Here is a 20,287-nt window from a genome sequence, read left to right as displayed (position 1 = left end):
TTTGCAGTCATTGATCATTAACCACCTACTCCTTCTCTTAAAACAGTCCACCCCTGTTAACAGCTGCTCTGTTATCCTGTCTCATCCCCCTTGAATGCCTGAAGCTGATCAGTTGATCACCATGTGCTCTGCTGCCTCAACATACTCACACATAAAGGAATTAAAAACAGAAAAACTAAGAACTTCTCGCAAGTTTCAGCATCTTGAAAATAGACAACTTACAATTTCTTCTGAGCTTCGATTAGTACAACAAGCTGGGCACAGGCCTGGCTCGTCACAGGTCACTACGCTTACATTGTAAATTCATATAATGTTGATTTCATCATATGTTGCGGCGGACACTTACCAGTTAGACGTCGTAGCGGAGTTGTTTGCTCTCCCTCAGGACCGACAGAGTGCTCTTTGTTGGATGTTTTGAGATGTTCAGTCCTCCCTCATATGCACAAGCAATGGGAGCCTTATATTACATCCAAGTGATGTCACAGCACATTTGACTAATTCAATCAGGGGAAACTCAGATTCGTAGCTTCACTTTTTGCTGCCTTGTGAAACCGTGAAAAAGTTATCTTTAATGTCTCTATTTCTTTGTTTTGTTTATGGGATTCAGGTACTTGGAGAATGTGAATAAGTTTCATCATGAGTGGAGATTTTAAATACATATGTGTTTACCGTTTCACCCTGTAGCAAAGTAGAAGACAGGAATGAAACCTGATGATTTAGTGACCAATGCACATTCTGACACAATGAGAAAATATAAGGACTGTCCTATTTTACTTGTGTCTCATACCCAACTCTGTTTGCATGCTGGTGTCATGGTCTGCACAGTTCATGCTGCTCCACTCCAGCAACCTAATTAAGATAAGTAGGAGATGGTAAAAGGATGCCTGTGTCTGGGATAAATGGTGATTAATGGCAGCCAACATGCGTAAGTCCAGGAGTGAAGGAAATTAGCTGAAAAATAGCTCAGACTTTATCCTTTTGTTTCTCCTGGTCTCTATAGTGACGTCCAAAACAGGATACATCCTCAGATAATAAAATAAAAGTGGAGGTCAGCCAAGAATTCACCAGCAGAAGAAGGGAAAGAGGGGCGGGCCCAAACCCAGAGGCTGAGGACTGCAGGCTGCTGTGTGGGCAGACAACCCGCCTGCAAGCCTCGTGTTTGAAAAGTGTTACAGGTCACCCTCAGACTTGTCTAGACAAAAGGCAATCTGTCTCTAATTTAAGATCATCATTAATTAAAAACAGACTCCAAAGGCTTTTTGGCACACTATAAATGAGTTTTATAAAGCTTCTTCGTTAGTCCCTTTGTCATTAAAATGTTTTTAACAGACACATTAGTTTTCCATTTCTGGAAATATTAGGTTTCTGGTATGTGCACAAAAAATTAGGAGTTGACATGCAGCCTCCATTCACACATAAACAACACAAAGTAACGTCTTTGCTGCTTCAATACCGAACCACATGCTATACTGTAAACAGGGCCTTCCATTCATTAAACAGACACGTCACATAGGAAAGGAGGAACAAGAGTGTGTAACTTAAGAAATTCACTGATGTCATGCAAACAGTGTCGGGAAGCCAAATGTTACATAACTTGGCTGTTAAAAAAACGCCAAAGCATACAGATGGGGGCACAGATGATGTAATTTAAAGGATAAACACACCATCAAGGTCGAGTCACTGCACAGATATTTAGTTATGCTTGTGATAGTTTTCCCATTCAGGAAGGTCTTAAACAAAACATTCATAACATGCAGGGTGATACAGTATAAAATCCCATTTCTGTTTTGTTTGTTGTTCATTGATGTCACATAACCTATAATATTAGTTTTGAATGAATTGTGGGTAATGAGAAAACACACAGCTCCATGGTTTATTATGTAAAAGAAATGTTTATTTCCATAATTAACAAATACAGTACATTATTTTGACCAACATAAAAAGTGCAATATGCATTCAAACTACAGCAATGTACAGTACAAAAGTTACTGCATACTTAAATATAAAAAGAAAAATGGTTACAAAACTGTGAAGTAACCGTTTGTGATCGTCGAGTGAGTGTCACAAAAGCTTTCAGACTCACTGATGATTTTAGCATAAAAACTTAACAGCTATGAGCCTTAAGACTACACTGAGTCTCTTTCAATTCTCCCAGAAGGTGCAAAAAGATGTGTATGTGTGTGTATGATATGTGTATGGTTCACATATTTTGTACAGCTTCAATGGTGTTTTCAATTTGCTGAGACAGCCAAAGAACTTTGGTCTTTCACATTTCAAAAAGCACAAATGAGTTTAAAATGTTGGCAACCCTCAAGGATGAGCTAATTTAAGGTAACGACAGTTTTGGATGTAAAATGTTTCATGTTTTGTGTTCATATTTCGTCAGAAATATCCAGATAACTTTAGCCTCAAATACATTATGTGATTTGACTGCCATAAATCATCAGTTCCTGTCACACTAGGGGATTTGGAGCCATGCAACATGACTCCTCACTCTGCTCTCCCAGCAACATTTAGGGAATGATGAGGTCAATAACATTACTCTGATGTTATTTTGGAAGATAGCTTGCTTGTGTCCACTCAATATAAAAAAAAGCAGTGCAAAGGAACAACAAACTCAGAAATGATTCTGTTCTGTTTGTTGAAAACAGTGAGCGTGCCTCTGGCAAAACAAAGTCACAACCTTCTCTCTTCACTTTGATCCCATTCACTCACTCACAGACTCACATAGTCACACATTAATGCATTATCATACACCTCAAAAATGATTTCCTCACTTTAATTCAACATCAGCAAATGAACTGAGTCTAAACTCTAGCCCGTGGAAGAGCTCCATGAATGCAACATGAGGTAACCATTAATTTAACAACCCTCTAGCGTCTAAAACATAAAGTGTGCGGTAAACAATTCTACATTTATTAACACTTTGCTTTCTGTAAACTTCCATTGAGGAAAGTTTGTCCATGTAGGCTACCACTTTGTACCAGACAGGTAAAAATAATCTTAGTGCCAATGGATACCATAGTTTGGTAAATATCAGGTACTAACAGCTTTGAAGTTAAAGGTTATAGAGCGTCTCGTACCGTCTCATCCTGCAGTCTCACATACAGCTCTGTGCCTCTGGTCTCATAGGTAAGGCACTTGTTTGTCCATGAATCAAACAAAGTTAGAGGTGAACTGATGGCCTTACACGCTTGTCAGATACAACAATATGACTTTCATCACTATGAACAGCAGTTTGAGAAACAATGTGGCAAAGGAGAGTGTACACTATAACAACAGTTGGCATTGTTTTTTTTTGTTTTCATTTGTTTCCTGTGACTCAACTATCCAGCAACACAGGGTGACAGATGAGGGGATGGGTGGAGTGTATGTATCCTCCACTTGATATGTCAGCTTCTGGGCTCACCTGGTAGTGCTCTCTCTGGAGTGTGCAGGTCCTTGCAGGGCCGGGGCAGAGCAGAGGTGGTGGGGGAGTCCCACTCCAGGCCCGGGTCTGGCTCTGGGGACAGTGAGAGGAGCAGTAGTGTTCCTGCGTCTGAGGAACATGCTGAACACAGATCCTCCGAGGAGAAGTTGAGGCTGCCCAACTTGGCCAGCGAGTTGGACCGCTTCAGCCTCGAGGGCACGGTTAGGCCTGCCAGACGCATGCGGGTCTCGATCTCCTGCGCACGCTGACGCACGAGGCCGGGTTTCCCCCTCACGCTGCGCAGACTGTCACTGCTGGAGCTGCGTGTCAGTGTGGAGCCATGCGGCGAGGAGGTGGGCGTAAGCAACCCGGACCCCACCACCCCCAACAAGGCTTCGTTGGTCAGTGGCACCACCAGCGGCTCTAACCACACTTGGCGTGGTGTAGAAGATTTAGGGAGGTCTCCGGTGAAGCTGGAGCACTTCTCTTCCTCCTCTGTGTGAATAGGGCTGGTTGTGGACCCTTGGCATTCTTGCAAAAGCTTCGGAGAGAGCAAGCTCTCCTGGGATAAACCTGAAAGTTTCTCTAGTCTCTCTGCACGCCGGCGGACCAGTCCAGACCTCTGCAGCTGTAACAGGGGTTCCTTTTGGTCTCCAACGTAACAAGCCACATCAAGCTTCTCCTCCTCCAAGTCCATACTCATCAGCTCAGGCAGAGACTCTGAGGCAGCTGCAGATGTACTTTTCTGACTCTTAGTCTTAACTTCCAATAAACTACCATCCGGTAAGTGCAGTGAGTCTCCTGGCTGCTCCTCTCTGTCAAGTAGAGCTGTGGGCGGCAAAACAGCACAGTTGGCACAGTCACACAGAGGGCCACAGGGGCACAGCAGTCCCACTGAAGATGTGAGGCCTTTAGATGAGGTGTGGGACAGTGGGAATGAAGCACTTGGAACTTCAGGAGGACTGGGGTTAAGGCAAAGCTTAGAAACCAGGGGTGGAGAGTCTTCTTTCAGTTTGGAATCCCTGCAGGACAGTGTGGAAGCATCAACTGGAGGAGGAAGGGGGGAAGCTTTTTCCTAAATAAAGACAGAAAAAAAAATGTATGTCTAAGGGAATTGTTTTGTTTTTTCAAAGTGGATTCATGAAATCAATATCAGCATTTTCAAAGTGGGTATTCATATAATTCAAACTTACATTGAGGTTATGTGGAGTGCTCAAATGGTTGTTATTGTTGGAGTTTTCATTTAGGGTTGCCAGGTCCATCCCATTACCCTCTGTATCCCCTTCTACCTCCACATCTTGCGTTTCCTCTCCTCCGCCTCCTTCCCCACCCCCTACATCATCTGGTTGCATGAGCACCTCCATCTCTGCCTCTTCCTTTTGCACCTCCTCTTCATCCTCCTCCTGCACTGTGCTGAACTCCAGCCTCAAACGCAGCTCCTCCAGCGGCTCAGGGCCCCGAGAGCACGTCTGGGCTGCAGTCCCCTCCGCTGAAGGTCCAAAGAGCGGCAGACCTTCACGCCCATCGAAGGCCTCATCATCCAGCAGAGCGTCGCGCTCCACATCCTCGATCGCTATAAAGACCTTTTCCATCCCGATAAGGGGAGGGCCACGTACAGGCGTTGATGGTTCGCTGTCCAGTGCGGAGTCAGAGAGTCGGCGGAAATAGTAGTTGTTGTAGGCGGGGTCGATCTCCAGTGCAGTCCTGCGCGGGGAGGGACATGCAGCCCCCTTATCAGACAGCGTCTCCTCACAGCAGGGAGACATCCCTGGCTCTGGAGTCAGGTGGCAGCCCTCCTCCCCTCCACAACACTGAGACAACCCCTGCTGCCCCTCTGCCATCTCACAGTCTATGTCTGGATGCCACAGCTTGTTGTGACGCTGTTTACTGGAAAGATACAAATACAGTGTGCAGAAGAAGAGCAAAAGTAAGAAAAATAGATCCACTGAGAGAAGACAACTAGAAAACAACACTGTAACACACACACACACACACACACACACACACACACACACACACACACACACACACACACACACACACACACACACACACACACACACACACACACACACACACACACACACACACACACACACACACGCTGTACCTAGCATCCAAGATGCCCTCGTACTCGGCCAGCTGCCTCATGAAGCCTGCGTTGGGTCTTGTGATGCTCCTCTTTTGCTTGACAAAGTTGTAAGCCTTCTCTAGCGACCAGCCGAACTCCTTCATGGCGTAAGCGATGACAGTGGAGGCAGACCGACTGACACCCATCTTGCAGTGAACTAGACACTTGGAGCGGTTCTTTCTATGGTGAAGAATTATAAAAAAATAAATCAATAAACGTATTTTGACAAAATAAATCTTAACTCAATGTCCACTAAATAGCTTTAGGAATTTGGAGCTTGAGTTCAGATTTTTTTTGGTCAAACTACTGCTTCCAAAAGGTCAAGAATGATCTTTCACGCTCAATAAAAACAGTTAAAACATATCCATAACATATAAGCTTGACAATAATGTTGTATAAAAAAAAAGCTACAGCACATTACAAAAAAAATATTAAATTAAAATGAATGCAATGCGAGGAAATATTTGACTCATTCATTCACTCAAGGAGTCGGATAAATTATCATAATTCTTTTTGCAAATAGAGGTAGAAAAGTAATCTGATTCCTTAAATAAAGTAAATCTGTTGACTGACATTAGGATCATTTGACCGTTGACGATGAGCTGTCTTTATAAACTGACACAAACATGAGCAACATGTTTTCTGTTCCACTCAGGACTCACTTTGCTTTAACAATGAAGTTGTACGTCTCATTCCAGTGAGCCAGCAGGTCAGTGGCGTCTTCATCGTAGACGCGTATGTTGTGATAACTGAATGTGCCTGGAAAGAAGTTGTCTATCTCCCTGGTAACGTTGAGGATGTAGCCAACCCTGGGGAGGAAGGATAATGTTAACTCATCAGCAACATTCTTTCTTGCTCAAATCATAATGAAAATGTGTTTTTTAGCGCTTATTTCTTATAAATCACCCTGACTGTTGCAGCTCATCCAAATTAGATGCATTCCATTCCGATCCCTACAAACAAATGAAGGAAATAACTGTGTGACTCAGTATATTTTCAAATCTTTGTAAGTTTGATCTTGCTCCAAAAACAATCTTCCCTTGGGATTGAAAGGGAGGGATTCTTTTTTTTTTTATCTCAGTTATTTACAGGAAAGAAGAGATGTAACAGATATTGTGTGACTGTAAGAGACGGTATCAGTTGTCCCACCAGGTAGACGTGGTCAAAGATTAGTGTGGGTTTGTCCATCTGGCCCAGGATCAGCAGCATCTCATTGTCGATGAACTCTTTATACTCCTTCAGGTTACAGTTCATGTGTTGTTCCAACTCTGTACGGATCTGACAAGAGAATTTTACAGTAAGTGTTGATTCATGTGTGGAGGGTTTTTTCTTGTGTTGTTTTAAAAGGTACTCCGTCATAATCACTGGGATAAGTTTACTTTAAAATATTTCCCTAAAAAGTTTGGGTGGGTAATACTTTTGAAGTTTCAAATAGCATTGACATTTAAATTGTATATCATAACCAATTTAAATGTAGGCAAAGGGCAATATGAAAATGTCATGTCATTTTTATCCTGGCCAAAATAATTGGGATTGATGATATTATTCTGATCATCATCAAAATATGCTTAAAACTCCATCCAATCTTGTTTTTATTGCAGCACAGAAAGGACACAAGGTCCCTCTGCATTAATTAATATGTACAAATAGCAACATTGTGTGAGTCTGTTCTTTATTTTTTTAAATCAGGCTTTATTTTTCACTTCTTTACCATGATGGCAAGCTAGACAGCTTTTTAATGTCACTCATTTTAGAGTATTCATAATAATTATCCCACTAACGGAAATTCAACAGGATCAATTTTTCATCCTGATCGGATTCACCGGTCGATATAATTCTATATCGTATAGTATAAGTCAGATCCCTGTAATTTTAAACTCGTCTTCTCCAAGGGGCATCCACAGACTTACTTCAATAAAAGTCAACTCCCCGGGTTGAAAACTAGTAAGAGAGTGAGTTATGTCTCCAGCTTTAGAGAGCAAAATGCAAATGCAGCCAATGAAAATGACTCCACGATAAAGAAATGCAAAGCAGTGGTTTATTCCAGTGTGTGTGTGTGTACTACTACTACTACTACTACTACTACTACTACTACTACTACTACTACTACTACTATATTTACCTGTTTGCAGGTGACGTTCTCGAGGTCCCTGCACGTCATGATGCTTCTGAGTTTGCCTTTTATGAGGCACCCTGTCCTCTCTCTTTCTGAAGGCCTACCAAAGATTAAGTCACATTAAAATCTCAGCACTTACACAAGTCCAGTCCTGTGCAATGTCGAGTTATTTCAACAACAGGTGTAGGTGTGATTGGACAAGTCTTAACACAAAGAATACAACAGTACTGACTTGTCCACAAACATGGTGGGTGAGTCAGGCCGTGTGGTCTCCAAGTCCTTCATGGCGTTCCACTCGTTGATGCAGCTCTGTTCTGAAGCGATGCAGCTCTCATAGTAGCCCATCCAGGTGAGAGCCATGCCTCCAGGGAAGTAGTTGTACCTGCGTGACACCTCGCATGCCTTGTGCAGCACCTGAAGGGCTGACCTAGATTGAGTTTGTTTGGAAAGGTAAAGGTCATAGTTGTAGATGATTAAAGTTAAAGTCAAATTTGGCGAGGAATTTGAGTGAAAGTATTCATATTACCAACAGTCTCAATAATCTGTTAAAGGTTTTATGCATTTCTCTGCACATGCGTCTTCATGTCAGCAGGTGGCAGAATTAATCAGCATTGCCTCAAGCTGCCTCACTGCAGCAGAGCGGCACATGTGTTCGTCAGGAGATTTATGGTGGTGTGTCATGACACTTAATTTCTTCAGACAGCCACTGTGGCTCCAGAGGTTGTTTATTACTCACCACATAGCCTGCACCGACACGGGTTTGAAGACATGAGTCCGACTTGCCGTGTTCACAGTGAAGCCCCTGAGGAGGAAACAGAACAGATGCTTATTCCTCTGAGCACAGTGTAGCTATGTGTGTACCACGTTCATCCAGAGTGTCAGGTGTAGCTGCAGTGTTTGCTAAAGAGGGAAATATCACTGGTTTATATGCAGCAGCCGCACAGCAGGGGTCACACTGACAGAGACAACTCACCCATCTCCGTCCAGATGGATCTTTGTGTCACTCCACAGAGGTAGCGCCATGCCGACCGAACAGCTTTTGCTGGAAGAGGAGAGGATATAAATCATGTTTGATTTACTTGAAACAAGCAAGTATTTTCTTACTTTCTCATTTGCCCACTGGGAAAAAGAAACACAAACTACTGTAATATTTTCTGACTGTACAGTGCACGTATAGCAGCTCCAGTTTGAGGCAGAGAGCTGTGGGTGAGTGTTTGATCACAAAGGGTTTACTCTAACCAGTCTTTGGTGGTAAAGTCGATTCCCAGTAGGATGTTCTCCTCTGTGTCTTGTCGCCCACTGGTGTACACCACCACCATGTACCGCACACGATCCGACCATGCACTCTCCAGCCGCACCGCCTGGATAGGGTTCAGACATTTTACATTTTCATTTCAAAGCCAGAACTTTTTGGAGAGTAAGAAATCCTATTTCCTGTTTTAGTCGTAGTACCTGAGAGCTGCCAAGCTAAATACACTCAATTGCTGTGTTTTTTAAAGGCACAGTTTGTCTGAAATGTACTTCTGGCATGAAAATGCTTTAATTTAAACATGTTAAATACAAGATAATACCAGTCAGACTTGACACATTTTTCAAATAAATCTTGTGTGGCAGTTTTTTTTCACTTTTCATGCCCCGTTTACATAAAAGTTAAAACTCTGATTGGACACAACAGCAAATGCCCAAGAGAGGCAAAAATGTCAAACGCACTGACCCTCCTGCTGCTGAAATCTACCTCGAACAAAGTCTCACAGCTGGATGTGCAAAGAAAAAATGGAATACACATTTCATGTAATTGGGTAACTGAGTCCCGAGGATTTGAGAGAACACAGAGCTGTTGAACATAAAATGTAATAACTAAGCTTCACACTAACACATACACACACCATGGAAACATTGGGTAATGCTCTCCGGAGTGTGTTCAAACCTCCTCTCATGACCTAATAATTACAGTGAACAAATAGGCGTCTTAAGTGCACAATAAAATGCATTCTGAAGGGTTTCCTGTGCCAGGTTGTTAGTCACTTTCCTGTATGTGTGTGCGTCCATGTTTTGATGTTTGAATATACACTTCTGTTGTCTCTCACCAGTTTGATTCTGTCCTCCGAGCGAAGAATGTTTATCATCACCTGCAAGTGTTGAGGTAAGTCGCCTGTTGAAGAAGGTCATAAAGAGAAACGATCCTTAGTGAGCAGAGGCTGCTTGATGTCAGTGATTATACTGTCAGTCTGCCTCGTCATACATACTCATACGTTCTAGAGGATAGAGGATCCAAAGATGATAAAAAAAACTGATATTCATTGAAACATAATGCATGCTGGAGAAAAAAAAATGGAGGCATTGCAGATGTGAAGTGAAGGTATGTGAAGTAACAGTGCTCCCTAGTGTTTAACACTAAAACCTTCATCCTGGAGACAATTACCCATAACATGTTTTTTGACATGTGTTCATTGAAGAGTAAATTAATTGACAACACATTTTCCAGGAAATTTAGTAGCACAAAGCCACAATTCAAGAGCCTGTCTTTGTTCATTTTACATCCCTCAGTGCTCCTGTGACAGGTCTGCGTGTAAGACATGTCGGTGAAACTAGTTAATAAAACAGGGTGCGGAGATGAGACAACAGCAATGCAAAGAAGCAGCTGATACGGAGCCAACTATGTTGAAATATGTCAAAACAGATAGACAAATCATGTCACCCTGACTGGTGTTAACAGACAGCTACTGGCAATGAAACAGAAAGTGCCTGACTCTGCTTGGCCATGTCGTCATTGTATCTCATATCACAGTTGCATCTATCTTCAGTAAAATTGCAGTTAAAACATGTTATAAGTAACAGTACATGAGCTTCTCCACAACATGTCTTTGTCTTTGTCTAATCATAATAAATCTTGCTTGGATAAAGGTTTGGAACGTATATGCATTTAATGTCAAACTAAATTGATAGAAACTGATATATAAATAAATCCTTCTGAAGTTTATTAAGCCACTTATAAAGCAACTACTGTGGTACTGTCAATTAAGGTGGCAGATAGTTGCACAGTTGGTAAAAACTGGTAAAAAAACCCAACTTAAGTGTGTATTTTATGGTTTTGATTGATTTAAGTGGATGCTGCAAGGTTCAATACACAGAAACAAAATATATCTGCAGTCAAATTGGTATTATGTGTCCATGTTGATGTGAGACGTTCAAACCAGTATCACAGCTCTGGTCAGCAATGCATCAAAGATCTGTAGTGACAACTGGCTGATGACAAAAATCACCTCACTATCGGTTTCTTTTCTGAGGGCCTTGGTTGCTGGGAATCCATTTCCCCAACCAAATCATTTTGAGAACCAGCTTAAATGAGGGTTTCCTGACAAAGTTCCTTGTAGAGTGGTTAAAGCTGCCAACCACAGCAATGACATGCCAAATGACTTGGCAGCATTTCGGCTGTTGGCTGATGCTGATTTCCCAGCATGCCAGTAGACTGTCAGGTAAGGCTTCAATAGTGACAGCCTTTGATTAATTAATCCGACCAGTTCATTGTTCAGTCCAACTTGTCATGTGACTTCAGCCGTCAATCAGTAAAATGGTGCCATATATCACCAGGTTTAAGTTGATGCTGTTATCAGCTCCCAACCTGCCATCACAGTAAAACAACCATCAATCAAGACTCTCAGAGAATGGACACTGTAAGTAACTTTATCCACAACAAACACAAAACTCAATTCCCTCCTTTAAGCATCAACAGAAGTTGTGCTCACAATGCTACCACGCGCTAGATGTGAACACTAATCTGCCTAAGCCATACGGTTGGAACATGCTTATCAACAAAGCAGCCTCCATCCTTTTACCTCAGCTACAAACATCTGCTGTGGTGTTAGACATGCAACACATGAACTCACTACACAAATGCACTGCATAACCTGGAAAAATAGACTGATGAGGAGATTAATCAGATCACAACTACAGTTTGGGTAAATCATGTGGATAACAGGGTTTTTCTCACCTGCGTGTTTGTGGTGAGGATGTGCTTTCTGGCCCTGGTGACTGCTTCCCTGCTGCAGGAAGAGAGCAGCACCTTTCACCATGAAGAAGCTCTCACTCAGGCTGCAAAACAAATGGGAGAGAGGAGTTACAAGCACTGAAACATAGACGCTATACATCACACACCACACCGCAGAGCAACAGCTCAGCACAATCGTTCCGGCTTATTCATTGGACAGCGAGGCCGAGAAGTGGGACACAAGACAAATGAGATATTCAGTTTTAACAGGACCGTTCAATTCAGTAGACACAGCCAGCGAGTTGAGCATAAATCATGGCAGCCTGCTGCCGGTGAATTACCTCAACAGCTGAGTGGAAAAGCCCAGCTGCCACGTTACAGAAGCAGACCTCAGGTCTGCAGCAGCCATGAATCAAGCTTTGATCCTGAATGCTTATCTGTCTTTTTTCTGCTGCAACAGCTGCTCTCAGATTTGACTCGTCAGGCCTCTGCTGGCTTGGTGTAATGCAACAAAAAATGAGCCCCACTGCAGTTGTTTGTGATGATTAACTTTCACCATCGTCGAAGAGCAGCAATTACCAGTTCACACCTGCCTGTAAAAAGCGTGCGTTTTTCAGGTTAGGCCTTAGGAGCTGTCAACAGATGACATAAGTAGGGAACTGCAATAAAAATAAGTGAGGTGTTTCACTGAAAAACAATGAGAGCACATTCATAAATCTACCTGGCAGCAGGGTGGAGCACATGCACCATGCATTCTCTGTGTGCAGTCTCGCAAACTAGGACATCATTAGCAAATGACGGCACGGAGGAATGACAGGAACAAAACAAAATGCAAACAGGAAAAAAAGATAGACCAATCTCTAAATACAGCTATTGTGAAATCAATTTATTGATATACAGTAGTGTCAGCATTACCAGTTAGTGTCAGCTTTAAAGAGCAAAACTGTAATCAGCCCTAATATTTTATACACTGATGATATCGTAAGATTGACATTGGAAACGCCTAACCTGTTCTGCATCTGCAGTTTGCACTACTATAATACTAAAAATCTGTATTGCAGTACTAATAACGAGTGGAAAAATGGTAAATTGGTATCAACTTCAACAGCATAACCTACATAAGTGCATATCCTTTTTTTAAACTTTTATATGGATACATCCCCTACATCTCCAAACACACAAACCATTGACCAAAGGCCTTTGGTTTAAACAGATATATATAAAAGCCCTAAAACTTTTCCAACACATGTTTATATCCAGCTCTGAAACTGTTCCCTCACTCAGCTCTCTGATAAGACTTTCAAAACCCACAACCAGAAGAAGGCCGAGGCCAAACAGATGATTTTGTGGGAACAATGGACTTGGTTTTTTGTGCACCTCACAATAAATTCCCTCCGCCCCCAGCAACAACACAGAAAAAAAGTTCCACAGTCACAAAGCCCGGGGGTGGACACTTCACAACAAGAGCTTTTGTCTCACTTTGGTGGATTTCTGTTTCAGGCTCTGTTCCCTGTTTGAGATTTAGGAGTCTGTCAGCAGGGACCACTGTCATGGAGTGATGGATAATATGAGGGAAAACGTGGCAAGACCAAGACGAGGGCTGCAGCCTCATTACTGTGTACAAATCCCTGCTGCTAATTTCTTTCCCTATTTCAACTAGTTACCCAATTGTAAGTCCTCAGGTTAACCTGTAATACCTGATAACTTTCAACAGAAAAAAAACATTAAAAGGTGCACTCTGAAACTTCTTTATGTGTAAATCAAGAGCTGTCCTACTACTTTACAGGCTATACTCAGACGTCCTAATTCAACAGCCTGAGCTCTTCTGTCTCTTGCCCAGCGGTAACCTGCTATCAGCATCTCCACAAAGACTACAGCTAAAAATACATCTGGTCTCAAAGCAAACAAAGATTATGTCAAAAAAAGTTTCCAGATAGCCCCAAAGATTCTACACAATAACAACCTACAGTGTCAGTGCCTCCTTTACAGACAGAGAGACAAAGATGAACAGTTACAAAGATGAACGGACCAATATAGTGATTCGTGCAGCACTGAATCTCAATTACCTCAACGTTCTAACTTATTTTGATTGAGGTCCACTATCTCAAATCAGCTGGACATGTTCAGTGATTTATTAAGTCTGCTGGCCTTAAATTACACCATGGTATCTTATGCAAAATGACCCAGCCAACATTGAGACTCTTGAACTAATACGTAAAAAATTACAACAATACAAAAGCAAATTATTTTAAAGTCCATTCCATTATAAAAAAATCAACAACAGTTAGTCCAGACTTTAGTCAAGTTTTTGAGCTCAAATCTCACCAGTGAAGGAACTTAACCTATTTCAGAAGAAAAACTTAACTCACATGCGATTTATTTCACTCTGGGTCAAAACGGCGTTCTCCACAAAATATGGAAGCATCTTCATCACCTCCTGAATGGGTTCTACTACCAGGTGCATCCTGTTGACCAGCAGGAAACCAGCACCTCTCCTCCGGGAGCTACTTCCTCTTCATCTGCCTCCAGAAACAGTGAAGGAGCAAAGTGCAAAAGAAGAAGAATGACGGTTTCAGGTTCTGGCCGGACGCATTTGAGTGACAGACTGACTGACAGGCTGCACTCATCGGTGCTGCTCAGTGAAGAAGAGCCGTCTGTTCAGATGCCACTCCCTCCGTTTCTTTCTCCTCCCTCATCTGAGCGTCTCAGGGTGTTTGAGTGCGAGTCAGACTCCTGCCTGGAGGAACGTACTGCAGTCTCCACCCGCTGCCTCGGGCGCACACAACTGTGCCTTCAGTCTGTTTTTTGTCTGACACATTCACAATCGTAAGAAGGAAGACTAGGAGTAAATTTCATGATAAGCTCTTGTGCACCTTCCTTAGGAGACACAAAGGCAACCAAATGCTTTCTGTTGCGTTTCAACAAACATGAGACTCTTTAGCCAATGCAAAACATGTCACTTTCAGTGGTTAGTGTTGCTGTCCAAAAAAAAAAAAAAAACGTCCATCCAAAACCCACTGAGTGGAGTGCTTTCTTCTTTCTGTCTTTCGGGGGGAAAGCAACACCAGTTACTCAACTGGGGAAAGACAAAAAAGCAGATTTTTGCCAAAACTTTCTAAGGGATGTCTCAATGTGCATGCCACTTTAAGGGTCAACAGAATCCAAGGTAGTGCCTCCAGGGTGCTTAACCCACGGGCCAAGCATTGGTGGAAAGGGCAGTGAGAACTGGCCATCCCCCAAAACTCCCAAATCTCATTATACCCAGGCTTATAAGGGAGGGATTATCTTTTCACTCTCCTTCAAGTGGCCAGCACTAGCGGTCACTCTCTCAGATGTACCACAGACAAAAAAACAATGTGCTAGACTATTGGAGAATTATTACAATAGGTTAATAATTTATGTCTAATGCATCTGCAATGGCAGTCAGAAAGAACACCGTAATTGAGCCCGCAGATTTGTCTGTTTGTGGGTTGCAAGCTTATATAGGCTCCAACTTTCCTTCTCACCTGGCCTCTCTCACAAAGCATTCAACCCTCAACACATACACAATGATGTGGCACACCTCCTGTTAATCTGGGAGGATTTGCTGACGGTTAACAATAGCTTAGATAATAAGAGAGCTCTCCTGTTGTTATCGACAATGGGACAACGTCTATAACACCTGGTCACTCGCAGACACTGTGTTCTACGAGCCGATGTGGGTTAAGTCGTGTTCCAGGTGGAAACTTGGCCAGCTCAGTGTGTCAGGTGCATGTAGAAGAGAACCTCCTCTGCATACGAGGTCAAGCGTTAGAAGCAGAAGGCAGGAATGATGGCGTGTCACAGAGGTAGGGTATGGTTTGCAGCATGAGCCAGATGGACCTGGATGTGGCCAAACACGACCAGATGAACACTCTAAGCCATGGCTCTGAATCACCTGGTGTATTGGTATGTGAGGGAGGTGTGCTGGATAACACTGAGGACTCACTACAAATAGGCTACTCAGAGGCAGCAACCACACTAGTTTATTCACGGTCTCGAGTGTTTTGCACACAGCGGCACAGTGAGGGTAAAAAGCCTCCTCTTGGAGCTGCCAGTTGCATAACGCTGCAATTCTCTCACTTACATCACTAAATGAGAGAGGGACAAACAGACAAACCTCCTCAGGTGTTGGTGGAGACACGGAGGGCCTGAGCAGGAAAAAAAAACGACGTCATTGTGTCACTGAGGAAAGATTAACCTACAATAAAGACGCAGAGATGGTGCTTCTGCTGCAGTTTCTCCTATCCACACATATTCTACTTTCAAATCAAAAGGCAGTATTTTGACTTATTATGGCAATTAAATCTCTAACAGTCTTGACAAGTGTGCTATTTGAGCGAGAAAGTGTTGAGGTGAGTTTAAATGGACATTTCTGAACCTATTAATCATCCGATCCTTCGTGTTACCTTACATGCTGAATCTCTCCTCCTCATTCCAAACTCTGGATCCCCTATCTATACACAAACACATATTACCTCTCCAATGGTACCTCTTGCCCAACTCTGCTGTATACAAGGTGGAAAGATTAAATCATTCTTTGGTTCAGAGCCACCGACACCTGCACCATGTTTATGTTGGCCTCCATAAACCCTCTGGGCTTTGCATCATTATCAAGGTCAGTTGGGAACATCAAGTACAAACACTCTAACTTGGCAGTCGAATGGCCGTCCGTCAACATTTGTAGCTATCTATCTTTGTACTAGATCAGTACACCCTGATCAAAAGATAAATATGTCCTTCAATTAACAGACAACTTAATATGCCAGAATATTATAAGACAGGAATATACTGGCTTACCAGCCCCTCAATCAACCTTGATGCAAGACAGGACTCGCTTCATAAATGGATCACTCTCACACACATGCATTGCTTAGGGACATTGCAAAGGCTGTTGCATAACTGAAAATAAATCCAACTCTTAGAATGACACATTTGCATATTTTAGGGTCATAAGTGTTCTGCTTCATTAAAAATTCATCCACTTCACGATTATTCAAGTGACGTTTTCCACAATAAAGATTTAAAATCACAAATATAACAAAAGCAAATCACAAAATTTAAAGCAACACTGCACATCCACAGACCTACTTTGTCATCATTGTCAACGTCTTGTCAAGTTGATATTAAATGCGGGGCCGAAAGACATGCAGGCTATTACAAAAGCTATTGTATTGATCAAATCTGAAATTAAATCTCTTAAGTTAACAACCTCACTGCAGTTGGGTTACAATTATTATTTTGGGTGTTTCCCATACAACAGTTTTTCCAAATTCCTTGCTTTTCACTGGCTTAATCTAAGTATATACACATGAAATAATTTTGATAATAATAGTGTTCTTGATCGTCTCACTATTGGTAAAACACATAACAAATAAAGATACAAATATTCGACTGAAAAAGCGTTGATTGCATCATTCAGGGCTGTTGTGCACAGCTGCCTTACCAGAACTTGCAGGGTGAAACAGATTTATTGGTTAAACAATCTAGTGCAGCTGTATAATTTGTTTTTACCTACATTTCTGACACCAAAGTCTAAATATGACATGCAACATTTCATTTAATTTATTCATTTTACTGGAGGACACTATAACCAAAATCCAAATCTGCTTTAAATCAATCCAATGCACTACAATCACTCAAGATAAAAAAGCTGTGCAAAAGCCAAGTGACTCACACACACACTTCAAGTACAAATTCACTAAATGTACGTGCTGATAAAAAAACAGACATATTTGTCAACATATTAGTTGAGGGACTACTGTGAAAAACATGGTTTAGCAGTTGGCTAATAGGAATCGATAACTCTGCCAACAAGACAGACAGACAGACAGACAGAAAGGTGTTGTCCTCCTCTGTTGATGCCAGCTAGACTGACACGTCTCAAGATCTCACCAAATGACTCAAAGACAGATGCAGCCAATCAGTCAACAACACCTGTGTATAAAAATCAGTTTGCTTATCCACGTACCATGCAACAGAAGGGCCAAACTAAACTTAGAGTAAACTTACCTCTGATTTATTCGCCGGTCATCTTCACTCCCAAAATCCTGCAATACAGACAAGGGAAAGGATTAATACCCCATCAAACCTGCATTATTAACAAACAGTTCAAGATTGCCATTCAAACAGAAGCTATGGCCGTAAGCTTTGACAAAAGAAATTTCCAAGATAACCCCCTACTGAAATGCTACACAAACGGGGAAGTCATATAGTACAAGTCTAAAAATTACAATGCTAAATGACAATGATGGTATACGTGTCATGGCAGATACCAACACTCTTGTCATTAAATGCTCAGAGAAATCTGTAAAATTGTGTTATATAATTGATATAAAACCTTATGTGTTCACCAATTACCCACCCTCAGAGAAGTGAAGTGTATGTAGTGAAAATAAGCTCACTAATGTTTTATTACACGGTGATTGTAGCACAGAAAAGTATAGTTTGACTTCAGCATCAAAGGGATAAAAAAGGAAAACTAAGTCTGGCAGTTCAATCCAATCAAAGTCAATCTTGTCTTCTGTTCTCATACTGTTGTCAGTATGGTGCCGATAGCAAATACCAGTGAAGTCACTGCAAATGCAGGTGTGTGTGTGTATTTTAAGAAAATGTGTGTACATTTGTGTTTAATTACACATTTTTATGATAAATTAAAAAGACTAATACCAGGGATTAAGATTTAGAGGCATCTAGCGGTAAGTGAACCGAATACCCTCTGCTCACCCCTCCCTTACCAAGCGTATTGGAGAGCTATAGGGTTGGGTGTTTGGACCAATATAAAGCTATCAGCAATTAACTGAGTACATTGCCAATTGCGTTTTTTTTTGCCAATTTATGCGAGTTGTTTGGCATTTTGGCACAGACAGCGGGGGAAATCTGCATGTAGAGTCAGCATATTTCACATCTAACTTAATGAATAAGGTTCTATTTCCATGAAACCAAAGTTGGTGATAGTTGAAAAGACTAACAAAGAGTGTTTTGGTGAGTTTTAATTTGTTTCTGTCGAGTTTGAATAAAGTGTCTTCATCCAACAGCTGATCTCCCAGCTGAATCTATGACCTGTCGAATATATCGGCAATCGCCAGTTGTTGGTCTGATGTATAGGAATTAGCATATTGAAATAATCTCATGTATTCACTGCCTCCAACAGCAGTGCTCCACCACCCCACCCACCCCTCATGAGGGGATGACATCATAGCTGCAGCAGCTCCCTGCCTGCTTTATCTATCACACCTCACCACGCTGCTGGACTACAACAATTGCTCCAGCAAGACGCTCAGTTCAAACCAAAAACATTATTTGCAATATGTAACAACTGTGTATGATATTTAACTATTGCATGTTTTTTAACCTTCTGTGAAAAATAAAGTAGTCATCTCTAGCTCAAACATTGATGGTTGTGAATAAACCCAGCTATGTCATGTCTGAGTGTGGACCTTTCCTGTTTAAAGCTGGTGGTTAGCGCCCTCGTCTGTCAGTGGAGAGAACATACTTGTACTTGAAAGGAGCAGGGGAAGTTATATTTGAATGATTATAGTTTTGAGACAAGGACAATCACTTTTTATTGCTGTGCGTGCCCAGAAAACCTATACGACTCTCTACCGAGATAGAGAAGTATAAGAAAACATTGAAGTTTAGTCTCCTTTTCCCATATGGCTGTTTACCAGACTGGAAACCTCATTTACTGGAGGCACCAACAGGGCAGCACAGTGGAAATTGACAGAAACAGTCAGTGTGGTTGACCCCTAAAGAGAGTATAGCTCAATCAAGCCATCAGATTAAAACACACACATAGCAAATGTAATATTAGCTGGTAAATGAGTGTGAATTCAGCTGTGTCTTGACTGCAGCATCGCCATGAGTGCCCTGTCACTGTGGTGCTGATGGTGTGCCAAACAGGCTGTGTGACACAACGTTAAACACATAAATGTTGAAGAGAAACCTTCATTTTCTATGTCAGCCACTCACATCACAACCAGCTAACTTTAGCCACAGCTTATGTCATTCATAGGGCACTTGTCACACTCAGTAAGCTCCTTATAATTAACAGGTGTAAGGATTTATTAAAAGATAATGTTGTATTCTTAAAATAACATATCCAACATAACGCTAGTGGTGGACAGCAACATCTGATCATCATTCACGTAGCTAGCTACAGTTAGCTAAAGAGCTAGCTAGCTACAGTTAGCTAAAGAGCTAGCTAGCTACAGTTAGCTAAAGAGCTAGCTAGCTAGCACATCAACTAGCGGTGCTCGTTAGCTCATCCTCTCCCACACCCTCAACCTCTCCACCGACACCTCGTCACACCGTCGCTTTCCGGGGACCAAGACTGACCTCCCCCGCGGTGGTGGTTGCTGTGCTGGCGGTGGATGCGGCGCTGGGGGTCGGGGACCGCTGCAGAGTGACCAACGCCATGGCTGGAAGCTGTGGATGCACCGGCCGGCCGTCGGGCCTGGTGAGCTAGCTGCTAGCTGCGGAGCTAACGGTACATGCAACTGATGGATGGACGGATGGATGCGGCGAGAGGAGCCCAGTGTACCCAGCAGGCAGGAAGTGCTGCGTGCAAGGCCCTGACCACCCTGATGACACTGGAAACTATACAGCAATAAAATAATAATCATT

At 42.3% G+C, this 20,287-nt stretch overlaps 1 protein-coding gene across 1 annotated transcript; it reads right to left on the bottom strand.

Moving 5' to 3' along the window:
* Positions 1-1,885: 1,885 nt before the first annotated feature.
* ssh1a (slingshot protein phosphatase 1a) lies at positions 1,886-20,260 on the bottom strand. The gene is made up of 15 exons (XM_054610486.1): positions 20,000-20,260; positions 17,675-17,712; positions 11,648-11,748; positions 9,744-9,808; positions 8,896-9,017; positions 8,630-8,698; positions 8,393-8,458; positions 7,889-8,083; positions 7,663-7,756; positions 6,690-6,818; positions 6,447-6,493; positions 6,203-6,349; positions 5,520-5,720; positions 4,603-5,296; positions 1,886-4,484 (listed from the first exon to the last, which is right to left on the bottom strand). The coding sequence occupies exons 1-15, from the start codon at positions 20,078-20,080 to the stop codon at positions 3,393-3,395; spliced, it is 3,141 nt and encodes a 1,046-aa protein (XP_054466461.1). The 5' UTR covers positions 20,081-20,260; the 3' UTR covers positions 1,886-3,392.
* Positions 20,261-20,287: the final 27 nt, after the last annotated feature.

The sequence above is a fragment of the Anoplopoma fimbria genome, chromosome 13, assembly GCF_027596085.1.
Source record: "Anoplopoma fimbria isolate UVic2021 breed Golden Eagle Sablefish chromosome 13, Afim_UVic_2022, whole genome shotgun sequence".
NCBI classification, from domain to species: domain Eukaryota; kingdom Metazoa; phylum Chordata; class Actinopteri; order Perciformes; family Anoplopomatidae; genus Anoplopoma; species Anoplopoma fimbria.
This window is presented reverse-complemented; position numbering and strand designations above follow the sequence as displayed.

What these genes read in the sequence shown, in the direction of transcription:
- ssh1a (XM_054610486.1), bottom strand. Translation starts at nt 20,080, where the DNA reads ATGGCGTTGGTCACTCTGCAGCGGTCCCCGACCCCCAGCGCCGCATCC. An exon ending in CCCACCATGTTTGTGGACAA is followed by an intron (nt 7,757 to 7,888) that starts GTCAGTACTGTT and finishes AATCTTTGGTAG; the next exon opens with GCCTTCAGAAAGAGAGAGGA. An exon ending in TCTTTGACCACGTCTACCTG is followed by an intron (nt 6,494 to 6,689) that starts GTGGGACAACTG and finishes ATTTGTTTGTAG; the next exon opens with GGATCGGAATGGAATGCATC.